This window comes from Stegodyphus dumicola, chromosome 10 (assembly GCF_044657685.1).
Source record: "Stegodyphus dumicola isolate Sdum_Otavi_A_Nest chromosome 10, ASM4465768v1".
Lineage (NCBI taxonomy): Eukaryota > Metazoa > Arthropoda > Arachnida > Araneae > Eresidae > Stegodyphus > Stegodyphus dumicola.
In genome coordinates, this window is record NC_140777.1 from 21,345,837 (window position 1) to 21,372,281 (window position 26,445).

The following is a 26,445-nucleotide window of genomic DNA, read 5'->3' on the forward strand; positions in this document are numbered from 1 at the left end:
AGGCCAATAAAGCTGCTAAGACGGCTTTCCGTTTACGATTTTAAAAAAATCTTGCATTCTTTAAAAAAGACTGAAAGCTTCAGATTTTAAATTACGTCCAAAGGGGCGTTTTTTTTAACATTTTGTGTGTTACCTTTATTTATAAAATATCATGTTCTTCGCAGTTAAACCATAAAAACATTCAACAGCAATATCGCAAAATAATTTTAAAATGAACATATCTTTAGAATTTCCAATACTCTCGCGAGCTGGAGATTTTTTTTTTTTTTTTTTTTTTTTACTCGTACAGTCTTGCCATTGCTCGCTTTGAAATCGTTTACTTTGTTAATCAAAAATTCGTTGAAGTATTAGAAAATATTAAATAATAAAGCAAATAATAAAACCAACTTCAAATTCAAATTAGGGCTTCCACATGCCCATATTCTATGGAAGATTACCTTATTCAAATTTTGTTGGCTCTAGGTACCGTTGTTTTATTACAATACGAGAAACATACATACATTCATGCAGATTCTTCATTATTTAATTTCTTTAAATATAATGTTTGGTGGCAGCAATTTGAAATGAAACATATCGGGAATATGCAAAATGCAAAATATATGCAAAATGCCAAAACAAAATTAACAATCCTTCTGGGAGAATTGTCCCTTTGGACTAAAAAAAAAAACCTTGTCCATTCTGCATAGGTTCCATATTCCTAATACTTGTGCCACAGCAAATTGTCAAATTTATCTGCCCCTTGTCTTTCTTTTAAACTGTAGCACAATAAAATACTTTTTTTTTTCAGGAGGCATTACATGATAGTTCAAAATTATCAGATTTTTATAACTGCAAGAAGTTCCCGAAGATGCTGTTAATGTCCTAAAAGGTAATTTTATTTTCTACTCTGTTTTAAATTAAAAACTATACCTAGTCCGGATTTTTGAAAATTCCAGATATTCAGTTGACTTTATATGCTATATACATGTATTTATTTTATGCTAAATATGTATTTACTGACAAATATACGTATATGCCAATATATAATATGTACATCAAATGTTTATTTCTTTTAATGCAAATAAGAAAATTAAAAAAACAGTATTTATTTTTAAAAAATGTAAGGCATGTTTTTTTCAGACTTAATTAAATAGTAAAATTCGTACATGTCTAAACATTTTTATTTCAACTGAAACAAAACGACTTTTTTATATGTAAGCCATAAAACCTAAATGTTTGATGCATTTTTATTTTATAATATGAAAATTAAGCAATATTGCCTTATATTTGTGGCAGCGCCTATCATATTTAAAAAATTAACTTATTTTATTAACAGATAATAGAATGCACAATTAAAAAACAGCTTCCCCTCCCTTCTATTGCGGGAGAAAACCTAATTCGACGGGTTATTTTTATTTATTTATTTCCCCTTCTAAGAAAACTTGTCAGGCATACTTTCAAAATTGTCGAAATATATACTAATTTAAACATGATAATTCTGAAATGATTCATAGATAAATTCATATACATCAAACTCAATAGTTAGAAAGTTAAACTAATGACATTTACTTATTACTTTTCAAGATTATTGCCTTTTCATTTCAATTAGTTATTATATCTTCTCCTAGTGATATTAAAATGAGTGAGAGGATCTGATGAAGTAATGTTCAAAATAATATAATTGTTTACATTAGCAAAAGCTATTGTTGTATCAAACAAGTCTTATAAACCTTTTCGGTACTTTTCCGTTATGCCGGCGCAAGCGATAAAGTCGCCAATAATGGTACAACCGATTCCAAACGAAATATTCTCGCTGGTAACCTTTTACGCCTCATTTTAGAAACAAGTCGCAGCTTTTTCTTATCAGATTGATTGTTTCTTTCAATACTGGCATATTACATAGGATTTTTATCAGATAGTACAGTTTTATGTCTAAGGCCATTTTCGGTAATTAAGTCAAATAGGATGCAATCACAGCGCTTACCCGAAGCCGAAAATATAGAAAAGGTAAAGTCAAGGCTTAAATTCATCCATTCTAATGAGAATGCATTAGCGGCGAATTCAGTCATGCAATCTGCCTTAAAAAGTTGATGAGGACAATAAATATCATAAAATCACTTAGCAAAATACTAAAAGAGAAGTAAAACAGTACTTACAACCCTAATTAAAGCAAATATATTCAATTTAATCGCACATAAGCTCCAAACAGGTAAGGCTGCAACTGATCAGCAATTATGTTCAGAGAGCCCTCGTTTTTCATGGTCTGTTCTATCAATTAAGGGTCTCAGAGCCGTCCCTAAGAACATCCCCCAAAGCATAATACTCGCTACTACCACCCGCCTGTGTATGACCTGCTGTACAGGGAAGGGGGCAGCGAATGCACGCCTGGAAGACGGCATATCCTGACTAGAGCATCGACATGATAAATGAGAAATCCTGACAGGCAGCTGTCTTCCACTTATCCATTGTCTAATCTTGTTATTCCCGGTCCTATTGTAAGCGTAGTTGGCAATGACGCTTAATCAACAGAGACAGACGAGTGGGACGTCTGTTGCGCCGTCCAGTAATGTCCGCTGAACTGTGTCTTCCGACACACATGTACTTGAAATTATGTGGTATTAAAGTGTAAGCTGAGCCACTGCCTGGCGTCGAAAGCGAGAAAGTCTTAGAAGACCTTTTTTTTATCCAACACATTGACGTCTACTGCTGGTTTCGCCTTCATTTATCAACTATGCATACGCACTAACAATGGCTGATCTTAAACAACCTACCGAGTCGTGCAGATTCGGAGATACTCGTTCCTAATCTTCGACAATCACAATATGCCCTCTGTCAAATTCGCTTAGAGCCCATTACTCGCAAGTAAGCGAGATATACCATTCAAATTCAATCACCTGCGTCATCCAGAGAAGTTCATTGAAAAACGTGGGGATGGTCATAATGTTTTGGCTCGTCAATGTACTTATAGCTGAAAGCATCTCTTACCAAAAGTGCTACGATTAAAGTGGAAATAATTTGCGTTTAATCGCCAGAAAAGAATTTGAAAAGGCTTTAAGTGAGCTTAATCTGCTTTTCAAGGAGGTTAAAAAGCTCTTTCTCTCGTTTTACGACAGATAAAACAGGAAAATAAAACTCTCGCAAAATTACGAACATAGTATTGCAAAATTATGAAGCAATTTTGTAGATTCGTAATAAAACTTTTTCCATCTAACGCAACCGATACAATTTGTTAAAGAAGACATCAAATAATCTAAAATTCTTTCATCATACAGTGGCATAGATTACTTTTTATACACGTGCATTGCCCAACCGGAATTGTGATTTGCGACGCTGACTGCTGTTTCGAAGGCATGGATGTTTGTAAATGTATAGTGTCTGTGTGACATGGGACACTTTAAATATGTCTTCTAGAGAGGTTGCTGGTAGAAGGCTCTCAGACCCGTTCCTGCCCAATCGGAGGCAGAACTGAGCAAAGTTATAGTGTCACTTGTATTGTGTTAAAGGCTATTGCCAAAGGAATAGCCTTTAACACAATACAAGTGACACTATGACTTGCGCTCCTTGCCACGATGAATTTTGTCAGCTTGTTCTGATATTATTGCCAGAGAAGTGAGATAAGTCAGAATAACAGCAATAATAACAACAACATAGATGTGCTCAACCTGTATGAAAAATCAACAATAAATCGACGGTGAAAATCCAGTGGCGTAGCGAGGGGGCGGTGCAAGGGAATGTATGATGCCCCGGGCGCCGCTCGCAAGGGGGCGCCAAATGGTCTCCAAACAAGATTTTCCGGAAAATTTCAATTTTTATTTTGATAGATTTCTGGAAAATGTATTTAAAATTAATAATCACTGTAATACAATTAATTATTTATTTCCTTGTATTGCCTGATAAAATGTTTGCAGTACATCAACCAAATATCTCCGTATACAAAACATTCCTTCTGACCACTTTATTTCTCTAAAATAGAGATATATTTTTATATTTTTAAAGGAAATGCAGGTATAGCTCCCGGTTTTTATTTTAAAACGATAACACGACCTTGTCCCGAATTTCTCAAACATATCCATTTTCCAGAAACCGATTCCATGGTCTGAAAATTACATTTTTGGAAACTCCTAACGCTTCCGCTACAAAGGATTGCGTTTCACTCTCCTTTAAACGACTGATGGCCTTCCTGGTTACCGATTCAACTAAGTCATCTTACTGAGACATCAAATATTCATTGCTACAAAGCATTCAACGCGTGTCAATTGTTTTTAATCTGCTACAACAAAAGGAATGCTGCAGGCCGCTCCTTACTCCTTATCCAAAACGCATAGTTTTCGACGTCACAAACTAAATTTACATATTCCCCATTTTATAAACATTATAATTTTCGTTTATAATCTCTTCTATTTCCTTTTCTGAAATAGATTGTTGATTTTATGGTTATTTCATACCGAACCACAATATTCCCTAATTGTTTTGAGCAGTGAATGTGACTGCAAGATGTTCTAAAACACCATTACAGATCTATAGAGAAAATGTTTTTCTAAACCTAAGAGTCACACTTCAAATATTCCTAACTATTGCATTATCAAATGCTAGCTATGAACGTTCGTTCAGCAAATTAAAATTAATTTTGACATATTTACAATCAACGATGGGACAAGATCCCCTAAGTCATCTGGCATTTTTGAATGTGGAAAGAGAAGAATTTGAAAGGATCGACTTTGATGAAGTAATTGATAAATTTGCTTCATCCAAGGCAAGAAAAATGTATACATAGTAATTAATTATATTAATGTATTATAACATTGTATTATTATTAAAAATATATCTACTTATCTATAATATAAAATTTTAATTGTTTAAAAACTGTACTTTTTTAAAAACAATTATAAAAATATGTAAAATAAATAATACTTTTTTAACTAATTCTAGATCATCGTAAGTCTGATTTTTCCGCCGATACAGATACATTTCAGAATCCAATGCTAGTGTGGTTAGGTAGTGACTATTCTTAATATATTTTAGAGTATTTTATGGCAGATTCAGCATTTTAATATTATTTGCATTATTTTTATTACGAATATATTCTACACATTATATTTCTATCAGTGTTTTTTCTGTGGGGGGGGGCGCCAAAAAGGTATTTTGCCCCGGGCGCCAGTTATGCTTGCTACGCCACTGTGAAAATCTTATTTATACTTCGAAACCAAGCCTGCTGAAAGCCTGCAGCACAAGTTTAGGCAGCATCCAATTCCATATTCTAGTGACCAGCATGATCCGTTATAAACTTTCTCGTCATCGTATGATCATAACTGGCATAACATTTCCGAAAAATGAAGTCCTACGAGAGCGTTTATCTTTTTATTGGGAGCAGGTAAACTTTCTTGCGGAGCTGATAAATTAGTTTTATCGCTGAAGTATTTCCTTCAGTTAATAAAAAATATGGAAGAAGTAAAAAAATAGTAGCCATTATTTCGAATCATAAAGCTTTTTCTTTTGTAATTCCGAAACAAGTGCAAAAAAAGAACTAAAAGTTTTTACTGCAGGTATTGATAATTTAATGCAGTTTAACCTTAAAATTAATTAAATTAACAAATCATTGACGCTTGTTTAGGACATTTCTGAATGGTATAAAACAAAAATTTAAAATCGAAATTACATTTTTAGCTTCATGATAACGCAGTTTCAGGGATTTTCCTTTTTGACCACGGAATGTGTAGTGGTGTCATCTACATTTAAATCTTGTAACTAATACTTCAAACATATTCCATACTTATATCTTCCATATTTATTATTTTAGTATTCCCAGTTGTTCAACTTACATTTTTTAAAGAAAAAGTAAAAATATAGTTTTTGGGCTTTATGCTTTAAAATAAAAAAATGCAAAATTATCTATTACCTTTTTTTACTTAGAATATTTTAAAATAGTTCTATCAATTGCCAAGCGATGTCGCCACTGTTGTGACATGGTGAATGTTACTGAGAGGAGAGAGGAATGATTTACTCGACGTATTTTACTCTTAGGGCCGGTTCAAAATACCTTAGGAAAAACCTTGTTTAAATCTGGACTAAGAAGTCCAGATTTAAACAAGAATGGATATTTAATAACGTAAATAAATAATTTTTGGTAACGTCAGAACCCTGAGATTAACCATAATAATAAATGAGAATAAAATCATATAAATCTTAAACGTTTTATAGAAGTTTTATATAATCTACACGTCAGAAAGCAAGAACTAGTGATCCAAATGTTTTCGATGCTCCAAATCTTCAATTTTTCCCAAACGTTCGATGCCCAAATCTTCGATTTTCTGAACCGCAAAATCACTACATCGAAATACGCCATAGACAGAAACAGTTCATGGATGGGCATTAAGTTATTATATTACAGGATCCGCCCAACCGGGATAGTGGTTAGTGACTGACTGTCACGCCGAAGAATAAGGTTCGATTCCCGGATAAGGCGTGGATGTTTATAAATGAATAGTGTTTGTGTGGCATGGTGGTACTCGATCGAACTGCCAGCTTTCAGCGACTTTACCGCTCGGCTGAAAGTGGGCATTAAGTGTGTAGGAGAAATAAGATGTGTATAATTTAAAAATAAAAGTGCTAAAAAGGAAGAACGTTTAGACAAAAGAGTTACCATCACACTTCTGGCCGAGTGCCCGAGCTGGAGCTCAATTGAAATGCAATGATTGCTGAAATGCTTTCTCGTGCTTTTCTCTTTTCTCAAAAAATATTGTATTCCAATCCACTGCCCAATGAATTAATGTTTTATCAAAATCTTTAAGGACAGTATTGAAACATATACGTGACTTAAATGTACTGGCGGGCCGCATAAATTTCCTTCAGGGGCAGCATGCGACCCGCAGGCAGCCAATTTGAAGCTATACAAGTATATTTATATTTGCAATTTGCATAAATTATACAAAGCATATTTGACTTGTTTAATAATTAAAATATTTTGGAATTGGAGCTTGAAATAATAGACAATGTTTTGTAATAATTTTTTTTTTTTTTTTTTTTTTTTTTTTTTTTTTTTCGGGCTGCGGACATAAACACTGCATAAAAATAAGCAGCAAGAAACAAGCTGCTAAAAACAGAACAAATGTCTAGCAGAAGCGCGACGAAATGTGAATGAAATGCGAGTAACACATCGAAATATTCCCAGTCAGCAGAAAAGAACAACAACGCATTTTTTTTTTTTTTTTTTTTTTTCCTCTCCTCGGAAGAAAAAATTAAACGCGGAGTGTGTCTGTACACATGCTGCCCATTAAAAAACTTTCTTTATATAAAATATGATGCGTAAATCTCTACATATTATAAAAGAAAGTGGTGTATGTGTGTGTGTCTTTCGTTTGCGCTGAGCGTAAGCTAATAGACCCACGGCTACGAAATTTGGTACATAGGTGCATCTAGACAAGAGCCAGTGCACCTCGAAGCGATTTTTTCGAAATTCGAATTCGAATTATTATTATTATTATTTTTTTATTTTATTTTATGTTTTGTGACGAAATCGCGTTATTTTGAGACATAATGGGCTATAGGAACCCGAGATTTTACTCTACACACTCCATTTTTACATCGTCATGAAACATAGGCATTTAGTTATTTTACGATTTTAAAATAAATTTCGTGTTTCAATAAATCGATTAAATTTGAATTTATTTAACAAAGGGAGCTTAACATCTTTTCAACGGGATTTTTTCAAAAAACGTTTATTTTGAAAAATGTACAGTTTATTTTTCTTTGATTTTTGGAAACGTTAAACTTTCATTTTGTTATATAATACATTTTTATTGATTTTTTTTTTTTTTTTTTTTTGATAAAGTTGTTTTGTACAGTAAAATTCTGCGCGGAATTTTAAGTTTTTTGAGTTGCTTTCATGTTATTTTTTGCTTATTTCACTGTTTGTAAGATATTGAAAATTTTGCATGATTTTTTTTCTTCAACGGAAAGTTGGTTAAATTTTTTTATTAGGATAATTAATATTTGTATTAAGGGATATAGCTTATTTGATTGTAATTTTTTTCTCTTGAAAATGTAAGATAAAATATCATTAATTATACTTTGCTTTTCAGAATTTTTTGTATTCTTTTATGTTAGTTACTGCTCATTTCACTGTTTTTAAGATATTGAAAAGTTTTGAGTGATTTTCTTAAGAAACAAAGTTCTTAACCTCCTTTATACCATTTGAGTTTTTAAGATTTTGCAATGGGAAGTTGATTAATTTATTTATTAGGATAATTAATATTTGTATTAAGGGATATTGCTTATTTCATTGTAATTTTGTTATACGTAATAACTTTTTTAATGAAGTTGTCCTTCAGAGTAAAATTCTACGCAGTTTTTAAGTTTAACATTTGGTGTTTCCTTGAACCATTTTTCCGATACATTTAAAAGCCAGACGAAGGCTGGCAGCGAAGCGGTTAGTATATATATATATAGTATATATATATATATATATATAAAACGAGTTTTGCAAAGCGTATATTTTTAAATATAAATGATGTGAAAACCAAGGAAAGATGGCAAAAAGTAATTCAAATGGAATTAGAGCAGAATGGAGTCTGAAGAAGATAAAATATACTTTTTAGAACAGTAATAAAAGTTATATTATCTCAACAATCACAGTACCCACGATGTTAGCGGCCGAGAGGTAAAGTCGCTGAAGATTCGCATTTCAGTCCGGGGTCGAATCCCGGCATAAGCGGTTTCGCCCCTATAAACTGAAGCAGTATTTTCACAGTTCACGAATTATTTCGTTTATGTTAGAACACGCCAATTTCATTAAAGGGTATCAGCAACCCCTATACCGATAATGTTAAATTGGCCATTTTCGACGTACCTTTTCTCAAAGCCTGCTGTAGATACACGCTTGAAATTTTTGGGATAATTAAAGTATACTAATCTTATTATACTGAAATGAGCTTTTGAAACATTTTGAAATTTAGAGTAATATACAGAATATTTTGTTAGGCATAGTAAAATTTAGCACTTTTCTCACACAAAACATTTTTTGAATTTTTTTCTTAGTTTATCACAAAGAGCTCATTTCATTAAACATTAGGAAACCTAATAAATAAGCCATAAAAATTTTAGATACCTGTGAGCAGTAGTTCCTGAGAAAAGGTAAATCGAGTATAAAAAAAATCACGTTTGGAGAAAAACGCGTTTTTATGTAAAAATCCTCCTTTATCAAAGCATTCGATGACAAATTAAAACTCGATTTTCTACAGTTCTAATTTTCAGAGATTAAATAATGGTATTTTTAGAAAGATAAAAGTGTAGAGAATTTAAAAAGACAAAAATCCGCAGTCACCGTTTTTTGAAGATTTTGGGGTTCCAACACCCCTTAACATAAAAGTAGGTATGCCTTTGAGGAAGGCTTTCTAAGGAACATGGCTCGTGCTAATGTAAAACGTGGAGAAAACTGGAAAAAAAAAGCCACCTGTTCCAAGGGGTTTGTTCCCAGATCTAACCAGTAATTTTCGCTGTACGATTCTTCCTAAAACGGGGAGATTTGGTTTCGTTTATGTGATAACGGCAAAGCCTCATTGGCTATATTCCTAAGGGGAGAGATGCCATAATGGAACACTTTCTAAGGGATACTGGCTCGTTACATATTTGAAAAACCAAGAAAACGCCCACGCAGCCAGCTCGTTCGCAGGATTCGAACCTCGGACCGAACTCCCAGTGTGCAGCGACATTACCGCTCCGCCGCTGGTGGGCCTTTAAAACGGGGAGGAGATTCGAAGCCTCTTATCGTATTTTCCTCTGCCGGAGGCCGACACTTACAAGTAAACCCTTCTTTCCTTTGATACCGGTCTCCCGGAAACACACATATTTTCTGAAAGCTTATGTCACAAATAGAAAAACTGGGAAATCTTAGGGCAGAGGGACAAGCGTTTAGGAGCTATAGGGCCCACAAAGTATCAGAAAGATGTTGGAAACATGACACCAAAAGTAGCGAAAATACTCGTTTCACGTGTTTATATGAACTAATAATATAGTAAGAAGGTGGGGATCTTAATATAAAGGAAGAAACAACTCGTTGAAAAGAAACATTATACGTTGAGTTGTTGAAAATGTGACTCGTTATTATCTTCAAACAAAATCCATTACAAGAGATAATCCATTTGCAATTCATCGAAGTTCCAACTGCTCTAGGAAAGACATCACGCATGCTCTATAGAGAAGTGGAGAGAGTCCATGCACGACCATTCAATTCATTCATATGATAATTAGAAGTTACAAAACAGAATTCGTGGATAAAGAGAATTTAAAGAAAGGAAAAAATGAGCCTACGGAAATCATCTATATTGTGTTCACTTAACGCTAATATGGAGCAAGGAAGTTATTTTTAAATATTTGAAACGTTTCATTTAACAGAAAAAAATTGAGTTTATTTTCGTACATTCAAAGGTGGTGTGGTTTATTTAATTATGGCAAAGCACACGAGGGCTATCTGCCTAAAGGGAGGGATGCCTTTCGTGGAGGACTTTCTAAGGGAAACTGGCTCGTATACACGTTACACATGGGGAAAACCACGAAAACGCCCATGCAGCCAGCCCGTTCGCGGGATTCGAGCCTCAGACCGAACTACCAGTGTTCAGCGTCTTTACCGCTCGGCCGCTGGTGGGCCCGTACATTTAAAGGTAAACTGATTTATTTTTACTGCTAACAAATCAATTATTAGGCCACAAAATAGTTTTGTATTTTATATGTATTTCAACGAATATGATGTTTTCAAGGGTATTTAAAAATTCCTTATCGTTTTTATATAAACCTCTGGGTATTGGGCTGTATTAAAGCATGGTACGCCTAATTTCTCCCCAGTCTTCGTTTCTTTAATGTTTAGATTTATATAACACGAAAGATTGACAGTTCAGTGAAGTCTGATTTCTTAAGCTTTCCATTCCTCCTTTTGAACAAGGTTAACAGAAGAAAAATTCTTCTGTTGAATCTGGGCTACCTCCCACAATATTTCCCTGTTTTGAGAGAATATTTCAAACGGCAAGAGGTAAAATTAAGACTAAAGCTGTCTCTTAAAAATCCGAAAATTCGAATTGAAAACAACTTTAAACATAAAATGATCTCTGCAAACTATGTAAGAATTTCAAAGAAAATTTCAGGAAAGCTCAAGCCTTTCTCTGATTCAATTTTTTTTTAGCTCCAATTTTTTTTTTTTTTCTTAATTCATTTACTTTAGAAAGTACACTTAGCCGAATTAAATGAATTGACTTCTGGATGGTCGTCTAGTGAAACCGTATTACTTGTATATTCAAGCTATGGTATGAAAGATACTATATAGCACTGACATGAAGGATATAAACTGATAACATAAATATGTTCATACGCTTGTCATTAATAAATTCTGAAAAGCAAACACGCTTTAAATTTACTAAATTTCTTCTGTATACGTATGTGAATAGGTCAACACGCAGCGGTTTTTTAAAAATGCAGCCGCTCTAAAAGTGTTACAATCAGAAGATGCGGTACAGTAAATTTTGCTGATTAGAAGTGAGTATATTAATTGCAATTACATAAGCGTTACTGCAGCAAACAGCTTTGCGAAATGACAGGTAAAAAAATCATACGAAATGTTTCTCCCACTGTTGTATCAATTTTTTTTACTCTAATTTATGAAATATTTAAGAAAAGTGAAATTACAACAAAATTTGGAATGCCTGAAATGGTAATAATTTCTCCCTGGAGTTCAATTAATTTCTGCTTTTAAATCAATAATTTAATTTCAATATTTCAATATAAGTAATGACTCCAGTTATCAATTGAGTCTCTGTGACAGCCAGCTAAAGGAAACCACCGAGGTTCAGAAAGCTACGAGAGATGACAGTTCAGTCGAGCTAAAGCGGGACTCTCAAATCGGGGGATTCGAATTTTAGAGGGTCTTTGATGTAACAAGCGAGGACGCTGTCTGATAAAGGCTTCCTGGCACGCGACCCATTATCGTTTCCTAGCGGGCGAGCAGCAGTCTACAGATCCAGTGCTATTTTTATGGGGTATGTTACAAGTATGGTAATACTTGGAGTATGCATCGTCCTATGGCGATGTAACACTCATTGAATTTATCTAAAGTGGCTCAGAGGAGAAGATTACAGAATACTTGTAGTTTTGTTACGAGGTTGATTTCCAACAGAATTGTCTGGTTGTGTGGATGTTTCTTTATGGTTTTTCTCTTTGCGCAATGGAATGCAGTGGAACCTCCACGAGCAGAAGCTGAAGGGAGATAAAGGGACATTCAAGTAATCGAAAGCTCAGCTTATAAGGTATTTCTCCCGCAGTGGCGTAACTAGGGTGGGGCAAGGGGGGACATCTGTCCCCGAGCGCAGCATCCAAGGGGCACCAAAGTCATGCTACGAAATTTTTTAATGAAATATTTTCCGTTTCTGTCACACAGAAAGGGGCGCAGATTCTTTATTTGTTCCCGGGCGCTAGAAATTCTAGCTACGACCTTGTTCTCCCGCCTTCCTAGCGTGCCTTCGTGGTGTAGTGGTCAGCACACTGAGCCGGTATTTCAGAGGTCCGTGGTTCGATTCCCAGCGAACACGATTGCATATTTTTCATCCCTCCTGCTTCAAAAATATACCTAATGTCTCTACAGTAGCACCCTAACTAAAAGGATTTTGGATGAGGATTCTCCACACCCAGGATTTGGCGAATGAGTCCCCTAAAAATCCCAGTCGCCCTTTAAAAGGGGGAGTATATAAGGTATTTCTCCTGCCTTCGTAATATAGTGGTTCTGCACGCTGGGCCGGTATTCCAGAGGTCCGCGGTTCGATTCCCGGGGAAAGCGTTGCTAATTTTTCATCTCTCCGGCTTCCAAAAATATACCCAATGTCTCTACAAGCTAATGAGAAAAGGCAATAACAATTTCGAATATACACTTCATCATTCCATTCGACTTATTTAAATTTGAAAAACAGAAGTTCTATTGTACAATTTCTTAAACAGAACAGTTCAGTACAGCTCCATCCGGGATCTAGATTGTTTTCTGTACTTTGAGTAATAAACTACAAATCGTATAAATCAAATAAAAATGCTCTTTTCTTAGAACTAACTCAAGTGTTGACCAAACTTGTTTTAAATGACTTGTCTTGACTTACTTTGTCTTAAATGACAAGTCATTTTATGTTTCTTCCTAATCATTAATGTGAAACCTACTGTAAATATATTAAAAAATTAAATCAATACATGAAATACAAGGAATACATATCACACTAAGCGGAATTCGGTGCAATTATTCTTTTATAATATTCTTTAAAATGGGGCGGGGCGGAATTGTACAGAAAATGTGTACGAAAAAATAGCTAATTCATTAAAATTAAAAAAAAAGATTGTCGGAAGAATCATTTGAGCTCTAAAAAGACAAATAAATAAATAAAAATGTCAGAAAAAGTGAAAAGTGAAAAAGCATCAAAAAGCTACAATTTTAAGAAGTTTTTTAAAGTGAAGTTTAGTTTGGTTTATTTATGGGAAAGCACTAGAGAACTATCTGACTAAGGAAAGGTATGCTGTAACAGCTTTAAATAATATTAAAATCTTGTAGATTAAATAATTTAAATAGATGAACATTAAGGTATTTGTGAATGGAAAATAGCTGAAGAGCAGATCTTGGAACCGATGAAGGAAGAAAATAAAGCATCCAGAGATGTATTTGAAGAAGAAGTTAAATCACCAGAATTAAAAGAGGAAGATGTTCACGAAAATTTCAAAAACGATAAAGAAATTAATATTGAGAATCATTTTGCAATGCAGCGTTATCATCATCTTTCGGCTTTTGATTTAATATCAAAGCCGCTACTAATAGACGAAGAAAACAATTGTCGAAAGCAAATGACAAATGAATATTATCCGAAAGGCGCAGATGAACTGAGGAAAGGCTTTGCTGTGAATTATAGCCGAGGAACTGGTCCACCATGGAAGAGATCTAGGCGTCGTCAAGAAAAAAAAAGAACACTAATTTGAACACTGGTCCATTTTCTTCCTATTTAAATGTGGTGTAAAAATACTTGTTTAAAACTTAAAATTTTCGGTCTGAAAATTTGGAAACTTATGAGAGAAGTTATCTTTTCTCTTTAAGCAATTTAGCAAGCCGAGCTTATAAACTTACGAATTTTACAGAACTTTTCCCTTCGGCAAAAGTCTCTCCGTTGGGGAAGAGGTTGTAACAGCTTTAAATAATATTAAAATCTTGTAGATTAAATAATTTAAATAGATGAACATTAAGGTATTTGTGAATGGCAATATTTGAAACCAGACTCGAGTGCCTCGTGCGACTCTCGCACGAAGAATGTAATTTATTTTTAAATGATAGAATATGTTTTCTCTTCTTGTTTGTATGTCGCCATTTTTGAGTGTTAAATAAAAGTTATTGCTGTGTTCCATCATTGGAGTTGCTTCATATCGCCAAAGAAGCATCACAATGCCTTCGCGGAGGGCTTTCTAAGGAAAACTTGCTCGCACAACACGTTACACATACGGAAAATCACGAAAACGCCCATGCAACCAGCCCGTTCGCCGGGTTTCAAACCCCAGATCCAACTACTAGTGATCAACGTATTGTATTGTATTGTATTGTATTGTATTGTGTGTGATTATGGCAAAGCCTCGAGGGCTATCTGCCTAAGGGGAGGGATGCCTTCGTGGAGAACTTTCCAAGGGAAACACATGTTACACATGGGAAAAACCACGAAAACTCCATGCAGCTAGCCCGTTCGCGGGATTCGAAGTACCAGTGTTCAGCGACTTTACCACACTGCCAATGGTGGGCTCGCTAGTGATCAACGATTTTGCCGCTCCGCCGCTGGTTGGCCCTTTTGAAAATTAAGAAAATAACCGTGCAAAACGTGTTATTGAATCAGCAGCAAAGTAGTTACATTTCATTTGTAATTAAGAGGAAAATCTAGTGTTTAAAGAACTCCGGTAAAATCCACCAAAGAACGACAATATACTTCAAAGACAAGACTAAATATATGCAGTTACTCTGATTTTCGCGCCTGTTGAAGACTCTGGGTTAACTGACAGTGGCGAATACATTTTAATGATTTTTTTTTAAATATTTGTACAGTATAGAATCAGTTTTTTTAAACTTCTTTTAGAAATATGCATATTATTTATACAAATTAGATGATGATACAAAATATATGAGATGAACTATTATAGAAAGTTAGGGTACTTTTCCGTTTCGCCGGCGCAAATCTCGACAAGCAGACTTTATTGGCGACAACATACAGTATACACGTAAAAAATATTTAAAAAATGTTAGTTCTAAGAATTCTTTTTAAAAAAGAAGGCATAAACATTTTAATATCGCTTAAAATTTTATAAAAAGCCAATAAATAAAGACAACAAATTTGTAAAAAGACATTAAGAATTTACTATGCTTTCATGGTTCAACATCCTGATTCGCCGGTTCATATCACGTGACCCCAAGCGATCTCATCTCACGTAAACTACTCTACAAAAAACTAATGCTCTTAGTAATTATCCACATTAATTTCAAGTTAAATCTTAATTTGGAACACAACTTTAAATGCAAGAAATATTTCAATTCGTACGAATAGCTTACTCAGAAATTATGTAAAACTGCAGTGCTTTACTTCGCTAATGCATTCTCATTAGAATTGATGAATTTAACCCTTGACTTTACCTTTTCTATATTTTTCGGCTTCGGGTAAGTGCTGTGATTGCATCCTAATTAACTTAATTACCGAAAATTGCCTTAAACATAAAACTGAACTATCTGATAAAAATTATATGTAATGATATGCCAGTATTGAAAGAAACAATCAATCTGATAAGAAAAAGCTGCGACTTGTTTTGAAATTGAGGCGTAAAAGGTTACCAGCGAGAATATTTCGTTTGGCATGGGTTGTACCATTATTGGCGACTTTATCGCTTGCGCCAGCAAAACGGAAAAGTACCAAAGTTAGTTTTATTCGTATATTTCGTAGAATTTTTGGTTGAAAATTTAGTTTCCTTCGCAAATAGCATATTTGCTTTGCAGTTCTGAATTATCTTCTAAAATGTTTTATTTTTCTCAAAATTTATTTTACCGTAGCAATATGTTTTTTGAATGAGGAAAACAAGAGTGTTTTTTAGCTAAACGTTTGTTGTTACGCCTAATTCACAAAGGAAAATATATTACCTCAATATAGATATTTATCTCAATGCTATGCTCTAAATGTACGAATATTTCCGTATCAAATAGAGTTAATTTCTAAAATTAAAAATGGCGTAACTCTACGGAACGCTGTTATAGTCTACGTGTGTAACAGAACTATGTTTCATTTTACATATATAAATAATAAAATTATATAAATAAATCTCTATACAGATAAATAGGTTATATGGTTTTATAATAAATATTAACTATTCTAATTCTTTATATATATTCTTTATCTTATTATTTATATTATAATATATTAGATAAAATAAAATTTATCTTAGACAGATAAGAAATAAAATATGTTAAATCGAAATGAATATATGGCAAAAAAATTAACGAAATATAAGAAATGGAAAAAGAGTAAATTATGAGAGTAAAATTTGATAAGAGTGTAACAAAAAAAATAAATATTCTTTAATAGCATATAAGTTCATTTAAAGCAACGGAGTGCATTTTGCATTCAACATTTAATGAAAAATATATTTTTAAATTAAAAACTTATCACTAAAGAAGTTTACTACAGAAACTTAATCGTGCGCTAAAATTATTAAATACTACAAGGTAATTATTGATTAAATGTCAAACTTTGCAGTAACTTCGTAACTGAAATTTAACCTGAAATCTTCCCATCAATTTTACAGTTTTATATAGATTTGGAACTGGAAATCTTATTATCCTCTACTTCTAAAAACAAATGTGAACAGAAATCAGAAATGTGATATGTTTTCATGTCTCCGACTGGCCGAACTTTATGTCTCGTATACTAAAAATTTTTAATATAAATCCATTTTTTTTTTTTTCAGCTTACGTTAACTAGATGCTGGGCTTATGGTTCAGCCTCGGATGTTTCTTGTGCGTGTTTTGCAGGGGGCATGGACCTTTATTTTTCCGAATGAAACTAAGGTCCCAATGAACAATGTGTATTTTGTAACTAATATCAGTATTAGTCTTATTAATGCTAAAAGAAATATCAAGTGAATAATGGACTTCCCTGCTGATATTGCAATCTCTAATCATAGTAAAGAAATATTGAAGACTGTCTTATAGAAAACTCCGGCTGCAGTTAAAATTTTTCTCAAAACCTGAGAAATACCTAAGCCATTCTATAGTAGAACATAGCTGAATTCAAGCAAAATACCACTTTTTTGAAATGACGTAATTTTTAATATAATATTACTCCATTTGCAGAAAGAAATCAATTACATTATGAGATTACAAATAGTCTTTTGACTACAAGTTTGAGAGACGGCAAACTTGAATCCCTGTTAATACATTCTCAATTAATTCTAAGCATTTAGTGGCAAGTGAGAGCAAGTTCAGGTGTGCTTCAATGCATATCTTGATAATCTGAAAGCCAATATATATACAATATATTTTAGGTTGTATTATAGGTTGAAAACCTTTCTGAATTGTTTAAATATCTTTTAGTCTGATTACAAGCTTCTAAAATAATTTCCAACATAGGGGGGAAAATTGTTTTCGATAGCTGATTTTTCACGCTAAAATTTATGTAATTTATATTGCAGCATTTTACGTATGTTTTACGAAACATACCTTGACTAGTTAAATATGGAAAACTGAAAAATGATAAATAAAGAAAGTATATATATATAGTTAAATATGGAAAACTGAAAAATGATAAATAAAGAATAGAAAAAAGTAGACTATTAGAAAAATAACAAAACAACTTCATAATCAAATCTAAAATAATGTGCTGTATGACCTTTTGCTTGCAGAAATATTTAAAGTTTTCTTCGCAAATTTATAACATTCGTACTGTCATTTTCATTGTTTAAATGTATTTCGCCAATGTAATATATAGATGCTGTGAAGATGTCCTTATGTGTTACTATAATACTTTTCCATATTTAAAAACAAGTGAATAGCCATTAAACTATTTTATGTGCTTTGAAAAATTAAGATATTGCTGGTTTAGTATCGTTTTGATAGTAAGAAATGAGTCAACATTAAATAAAAAAATTTAACAACCAAAATTATTTATGTTCTGTTCCACCACAAAGAATCCTCTGGCTGTTATAAAAGATATCCCAAAATGTTTCTAGTTCATGTAGTCTTTTAGTATGACGCAGAGGGTTACATGCTTCAGATGGCACCCTATCTTTAAGAAACATATCTGTAACTGATAGAAAATTTAATAATCTTCTGAAAATTAGACAACTGACTAGCGTCTCCTCTTCCCTTTGTTGGAGGATATAAATCCTAATGTCATTTATACAAAAAAGTCTCGAAGATGAAACGTGAATGACGTAGAAATCTTCTCAGTCGGTTACCCAAACAGAGTGGGAAATTATTCTAGAAGATTATATTTCTGCGATAAATGATTACGACCTTCAATCAAAATCATTTAGAGCTATTAAAATTAATTTTCATATCTGTATTTCTTAATTAGCTATAAAAAATTACACACTATTTAATAATTGTGTCATGAATTACTCCACTGGCTCTTGGCAACATAACCAACCGTTCTTGCGCTCTTTTAAAAGCTGCATTACTCAGAATACTAAAACTCAAGCAAATTCGGACATATTTTCCTCCTACTGTTGTTGTCGTGAATATAAGATGAATATAAGGCGGGCAGAGGTGTACTGTAAGGGCAGGGTAACTGGATCTAGTTGTAGAGCCATCTGCTGCGCAAACATTTGTACTAAATTTAGAGATCAGGCGAATGAATATCGAAAACGAGCTGGATGTGGCAGCGATTAGTGATCTTATTTGATTGTTTATTTAATATTAAGCAATTTAAAAGAAACTAAGGACTTTAAAAAATAGCTTATTATTATTATTATTATTATTATTATTTTGAATAAGAAATGTAAAACTGCAAGTTATTGGAAAATTTATATAATAATAATAGCTTAAATGGTTATTAATAGAATAGTTTATTTTACCATTATTGTTCCATAACCTATTGTATTACAAAACTAATATACATATATAACAAAACTAATGCATATATATATATATACTTTTCCATTCGTTGCATATATATATATATATATATATATATATATATATATATGCAACGAATGGAAAAGTATACACCAAGAAACACATATCCTACCTGTCAATTATCACGGGATCGGAGGGTGTTTCATTTCTGTTTCCACAGCTCTTCTTGTCACAGCACCGACTAAAAGCAGGTAAAAGAAATCTTTAGTTACATTTTAAAATTAAATCGAAGCATATATTTTAATTCCAGACACCGAATAAAAATAAAAGGTACTATTATTGAAAAATGCAGTGTTCTGTAATATAATTCATAGTGACAAATTAAATTATGCCTGACTGTGTCAATAATTTCCAGAAAACATTTATAAGGCACCCGAAATTTATAGTTGGATTATATTAATAGACTTATTAGTAGTCTTCATTTTAATTCGTAGATGTCGAGCAGCTTTTATTATAAACATTACTTCCATCTCATTGTCTCAAAATCTACAAAAAAAAATTATTTGTTATTTACTTATTTTTTTATAATCTTCAGAAGCCAAAAAATGCACCACACGCAGAAGAAATTTTTTGTTATATCATTAAGAGTGTAGCTGTTAAGCCTGCAGTTTAAAATTGGTACAGAATAAAAGTCACAGAATACTTAAAAAGGGTAAAAAAAAAAAAAAAAAAAAAAAAACTATGATTCAAGTAAACTTAATTTTTTTAAAGTTAATTAGATAAAAATTTCTTATTGATATGCATTTCGTATCTATATTAATTATTAATCTATATATTTCGTAGCATATTAAATATCTAAAAAATTTCTAATATGAGGAAATATGACGAGATACACTCTAATAACATTTTCTTCTTTCTGCCTCATTTACGTAAATATTTACTAAACGTTTGATTTAAAACTGAGTTTTAAAATTACTATTAAATAATAATAATATTTTTTTTAATATTAATTTTTTTTTTTTTTTTTTTTTTTTTTTGCTTCTGAACACCAGTCTTAATTGAGAAATTCGAAGAAAAAGAGTTCCATAAAATAAAATTTATATCATATAGTATCGTCTGCAGTTTTGGCTTAAGAGTAGAATGAAGTTTTGTATATGCATAAAGTAGAATTATTCCTGTCTTCCTTGCTAAATCCTGCTTGGGTTCATTTTTTTCTTTTTACAGTTTCTTTCTAATTAGCCTTATGAACTCAATCTTTCTCTCACTGTTAACAGGACGCTGATGAAAAACATAATGTATCTACTCATTAAATTTTTTGCAGAGAAAATTCCACCTTATTTTCTGTCTGTAAACAGCACAATTTGAAAACAAATTATTAAAATTCCGATACATTGATTTGAATTAGGTACATAACCAGTCTAAAACAAAGGAGTGGTTATCTAGTCATTATTTATAAGAAGTTTTGATATTGCTTATAAAACAGCAAGAAAACTCAAATGGAATCAGTTGGACTAGAAGCAGCATATTAAGAAAACGCAATTATCCGGAAAAATCAATATCCATCAGGTCATTAAGAAGCGCAATAGTGTAAATGATAAGTATAGTTTACCTAGATTGCGATCGCACCGTAATTAATCATACGCGAGTAACTAGACTATACTATTGAAATTAAATAAGTTATAGAATTATTAATTCTAGGCTGGAGTCAATTCAATGTATATTAATAATAAGTTTTTTATTTATTTGAAATTTTATTTTTAAAGAAGGCAGTTTGAGAAAGACATCAGAGTCTGGACTATATTGTTATCAATGATATTAATATAAATCATTAGCAGTATACTGATTTAGGATTAAGATCATTATCAAGAAGTTTTCTGCATGAAATAATCTTTACCACTGCTTCTGCAGTGTTTCTAAACACAGACAGTTTTAGATAAGTTATTAAAATTTATTTAAATCATCAATTCGATAATTTTTGAAATATTTGTGTTTACGGAGTGGAAAAAAAAACATATCGAGTGCGGAAAAATACTGTGAACATTAATAATTATAATATGATGATATACACATGAATATCTGAAATTTTACTGCTAGCTATACTTGCAAGAAAACAAACACCTTAAAAAGCTCCTTGAAAACTTTTATTTTTGATAAAAGAATTCATATTTAAAAAAAAATTACAAGCGAAAATGCTTATTTATCATAATGTCTTAATTCTACCGAGTATATTTTCCAAAAGCATTTTTTATTCACTAAGACACTTAAGATAAATTTCTTTTAAAATGTCTATTAATTTGCTCGCAATTACTTCTTGCTAAGAAAAGTAGATACTTACGTATTAACGCAACCAGGCCAAAATTCGCATAAATCGTCAAATTTGGCGACCCTATTTACGGCAACCCTACGTGTTATACGTAGTTTTGTAAAAAGAATTTATTTGTAAAAAGAAAAAATAACACTGGGCGTGTACTACCACAGCAATGGGTTTTCGACGGAATTTGCCGAGAAAAGAAAGAGACTTTTTTGGTTACTGTACCTAACAGAAGCGCCGTTACCCTCATGGAAAAAAATTTGCGAAAATATCAAGGAAGGAAGCATCATTTATTTGGATTGCTGGAAAGGATACAATACAAGCGAGTTCGAAAATGCTGGATTTCTGCATGGAACTGTTAATCACAAATATAACTTTGTGGATCCCAACACGGGCGTTCACACACAACATGTAAAGCGCATGTGGGGCTCAGCCAAATGGCGCAACAAAAACAGATAGGAACAGCCCGTCATTATCTTGACTCATACCTTATCGAATTTATATGGCGCCAAGCTCAAGCTGTTAATGGCGAAGACGGTTTTCAATCAGTGCTAAAAGCAATAGCCAAAAGATTTCCGCCGAAAAAATAATTCTGCAACTTATTCAAATTCGAAACCGGAAGGGTTTAATTGCTATTTTATATTTTAAAACAAAATAATATAAAAAACTGTATTAAAAATTATCTGTAATTCATAAATGTGCATTTTCTTTCTATTCATACTTTTTTACTCAAACTTACAAATCGCGCCAACCTGGTTGCGATAATACGCAAGTACCGAAAAGGTAAACATAATTATATAAAGGAAAAGGGATAATTACTACGAATAAAAAGATAATTAAAAATTATGGCCTACAGTCCGAAAAAAAGAAAAAGGAAATTAACACGTCTTTTATTCTCATCAATAGACTTTGGTAGGGACTGTTTTAACTTAGACGGAAACCAAATTCCTATTACTAAAAAATAAATTAAAATGCACATTTCTATGATTTTGTATAATTGAGAACTAGAAGGAGAAAAATTTCTTTGCTAAACTTATATTTTATTCAATGTAATCATACAAATATTAAAACCGGAGTACCGAAAGTGAAACTAAATTAATAATATAGAGAAGAAAAAAAAAAAGGTACTATTCGGTTTCGAGGGCCGTAAAAAATCGCCAAACCAGTGCTGCCAAAAGTAATTGCCAAAAGTTGATGCCAGTGCTGCCAAAAGTAATTGCGGCAACCCTAACGCAAGAAAGGAATTATAATAGTAAATATCTATTTAAATATTGATGTTTTAATTTAGATGAAAAGTTAATTTCATATAATATTTCGCTACCGAGTTATCGCTAAAGCATAATGTGATTTCGTTGGTTGTTCAAACATAATTTTCCATGATGAATGACGCCTTTTCTTTGAAAACACTTTCGGTAAAGTGCAGAATCGCCCGCTTATTTCTTTGCCGCTTTTTACAAGGGTAAAAACAATTGGAATTTTGTCAATTTTCTTTTACTTTTTAAGTGACAATAGGTCGATGTGTACATAGATAAAGTCAAGGGTGTGCGCGGTGCCATTTTTGTGCAATTCTGGGATTTTTTTTTTGAAATAAGTCGATGTGTACATGGATACCGAGTATGTGCAATTCTTAAAAACGCGTCAAGCAGTGGGTGATTCTGCACTTTACCCAAAATTCTATCGGAGACTTTTCATCATAGGTAATTCCTAAATTGTTAGATCCATAGGATATCAAAAAAGGAATTAAAAATTAAACTAGTATTTCAATGGCGTCTTAAGAAATACAGAACTATATAAACTTACGCAATCTGAAATCAGCTCGTACGCGAGATTTGGCACGCTGGTAAATGGGCGTGTATGCTAGATTTGGCGCTTTCGCGCATACATTTTCGCTGCAATTTTTTTATGGCCCTCGAAACCGAATAGTACCAAAAAAAGTAAACTAGAAGTTGTCGCCAACTTGTGGCGTTACCGCCATCGATTTCATAAAAATCATACTTTTTCTTCTATTAGAAATGTATTTTTATCCTATTCCTTATAAGTAACGTGCTCTTTAATTACATCTAGTTCTCGAGTCAATTAAAATGTAGTTCGGTCGAAACTATCTTTACTGTATACTACCTAAGGCAAGCCGATAAAAAAGTATCTTTTTGTTAAAAACAGATTCTGCAAATGAAAGATAATTAGAGATATCTCTTTCATATGTTCATTTTCTAATCTGTAGTATCTGTTATTTTTCCTTTCTGCCCTTCATCTTCTTTCCTCTTTTTTTTTTTTTTTTTTTCTCCTGGTTTTGATTTAATCAGATTACAATGCCAGCATGCTTAAAACAGAATCGAGTGTAAAAAGAAATGCTAGGAGAATTTCCCTTCTCATTTCGTGAAAGAAATTCCGCCAGATAAAATGAACTTAACAAAGAGTCATAATTTTTTAGCTCTTTATAGAGCCAGAGATCTTATGTAACGCTACCGTTCTTTCCCTCTCTTCCATCTTTTTTATGGCAATCTTGAAAACCAGAGAAACATTAAAAACGCTTTATAAAGAAATAGGGAAGTTTTCTTGAGAAGGATAAAGGAAAATTTTTTAAATGTATTTTATGCTATAGCTTATTATTTTCTTATTTTTTTAGATTTTAAGATCAGAAAAAAATTCAGAGCATTTTCTTAACTGCACATAACTTCGTACGTGAGTAAAACGTGGCACATTTCAGGATTTTTGTCTTGGCCTTCGTACAGGATAGCCTAATGAATAAAAATGGTATTATCTGTGAGTTCAAAATATAATAAAAGAATTGTATTGTTTTTATAGGAAAGGATTTTAAACTTAATGGGCGGATGGTTTCAAGATTTACATATTTCAAAATCATATGTAAACAGCACAAGTAGCCCTTTATATACCAATACATGTGCTTAAATACAGCGTAAGTAAAGAGTTTTATTTTAATATATTGCATGCCGTACTTCGTTTAATTTATTTGGAATATCTAACATTCAAAATAAGCTTTTCTTCCTATTACAGCTTAAATAATTTACTTCTGACTTACAAATCACTATTTTTTACTTAATCACTCGTGCTATTAAATTTAATATCACAAAGTTGTAAACACTTCCAAGTTAAAAAAATTTGTACAATTTTCGTAATGAAAATTTTGACTCTTGATTCAATAGTAATCCCAGTAATGAATTTTGAAAACAGGCGACGTAAAACTTTAAATCACTTTTTCCATGAAATTTAGAATAAATATTACTTATTTGTAATTTTTAATTGAAACGGAAAAATTTACTTTTGAAAGTAAGTGATGATATAAAAAATGCGTCTAATCCATAATCTGAAGAATTTCTAATAAACAATATTTTATTTAACATTAGCAGATGTAGAAGCTCGAACGATTTTCTAAAATGGTTATTTTCTAAGAATTAACAGCTAACTGTTTAGAGCCTACGATTATTAAGATTACATGTGTAAAAGTCCTTCAGCATTGTAAATATTCATTGTACATTGCGAAAGATTTAAATGGGGGGGGAGGGGTTCTTGATATTATTTGCTACTGTAGAGAGATACAAAAGTTTTCAAAAGAAAGTAAGTGTTTCATTTTAAAATACAATAGGCATTTAAGGCAATGAGACATATAATGACACATGAGTAAGTTTTCTCTTAAAGGCTGCCTTATGTTTAGTTTAAAATGATTAGAGAAACCGCCTCCAATTCTTGATTTGTAAAATTCAGGTACCTCAAAGAATGTATTTAGACGCAATGCTATATAAAAAACAAAATTAATTATTTGACATGGTTTCAAAATTCAGAACGTCCCTACCTAATAAAAACTGTGATTTTAAAGTAGCGATGCTTGGAATTTTCTTTCAAAACAACTAAATTTGCAGTATAAAATCAGTTATATTCAGCATTACTGAGCTCATAGTATATGAAGCCCATTAAAATCTACAATATTTAGTCCAATATACATAAAATTCTTTTCAAAATGCCTGTGATGTCAACTGTCAATTTATTTAACAAGAAGAAGAATAGTAAATATTTTTTCATGGAGGTAAAATGTGAGAGCAGAAATTTAATATGAAGTAAATAAAATTACAATTAAGATACAATAACATGCCGAACAAGTATTAATTAGTTAAACAACAAAAATCAGCGTTATATTTTCAAATTTTCACAGGTCTCCTTTCGATGGTTTTCCCGAACCATCATGATTTGCTGATGGTTCGGTAAAATCATCGAAACGAGTCCTGTGAAAATTTGAAAATATAGCGCTGATTTTTGTTGTTTGACTTCTAAATTAAAATTACAATTATCAAGTAAATATAATTGCTCTAAACAAATAACAACACAGTTTAGCATTCGCCGCGGATCTCCAAAAAATGTATCTAAATATTTTCATCTCAGAAAGTGTAGTAAAAGTGGACCTTAATCGCTATCAAACATACACTACTATATCACTTCTTAAAAGATGTTGTACTAACTCCATATTAGTTATGCTATTCCTTTAGTTGATGATATGCTGTTTTTTTTAAATTTTTTTCAATAAACATAATCTACATTCAGCACGAACAAGTATTTTTCTCTTTGCTGTGATATCAAACTCCCTTTTAAAACAAAAATAGCACAAATCTTATAAGTTTTGAGCTGCTTTTCTACACCCCCGGTTAGAAAGCTTTTACCTAAACTGATTCACAATCACAAATAGCTTGTACTCTGGCAATCTCAAGATTCGAACATGGATAAACATCTCCAAGACGATAGCAGCATACATCAGTGTAGTTCACGTGATGTATATTTCAGGTTTAGGGACATTAGAAGATTTAGAAATCATTAACGTAATAGAATTTTTTCTGAAGGATGCTGTGCCAAAATCCCATATGGAATAGCTTGCTTAGCGATTTCCTTCCTTTACCTCGTGTACCTGGGAAACGGAAAGGATAAATCAAGGGTGTCGCAGACAGAGAGAATGGTTAGGGCACTTAAAATGCTTTCCAACGGATATCTTGATTAATGACAAATGATTATTGCCATAATTGATCCGTGAGTGTTTCATCCTTCTTCATTA

At 32.3% G+C, this 26,445-nt stretch overlaps 1 protein-coding gene and 1 long non-coding RNA gene across 12 annotated transcripts in view; one reads left to right on the plus strand and one right to left on the minus strand.

The window, feature by feature from the left end:
- The window catches only part of LOC118179762 (transcription factor unc-3-like), a 69,683-nt gene that overhangs the window by 26,572 nt on the left and 16,666 nt on the right, over positions 1-26,445 (minus strand). For 7 of the 11 annotated variants that reach the window (XR_015043346.1, XR_015043345.1, XR_015043344.1 and 4 more), the window contains exon 2: positions 19,251-19,319. Coding sequence is in view for 4 of the 11 variants with exons in the window: in XM_085824765.1 (XP_085680891.1) it covers positions 19,251-19,319 (69 nt within the window). In the remaining 7 variants the exon portion in view is untranslated. Of the gene's footprint in view, positions 1-19,250; positions 19,320-24,054; positions 24,096-25,861; positions 26,026-26,445 lie in introns of those variants that run through there. The other 4 variants (XR_015043348.1, XR_015043349.1, XR_015043347.1 and 1 more) reach the window with 4 other exon arrangements.
- LOC118203200 (uncharacterized) overlaps positions 1-26,445 on the plus strand; it is a 74,771-nt gene that overhangs the window by 860 nt on the left and 47,466 nt on the right. The window contains exon 2 of the long non-coding RNA XR_015043368.1: positions 788-868. This is a non-coding gene — a long non-coding RNA (uncharacterized LOC118203200). The remainder of the gene's footprint in view (positions 1-787; positions 869-26,445) is intronic.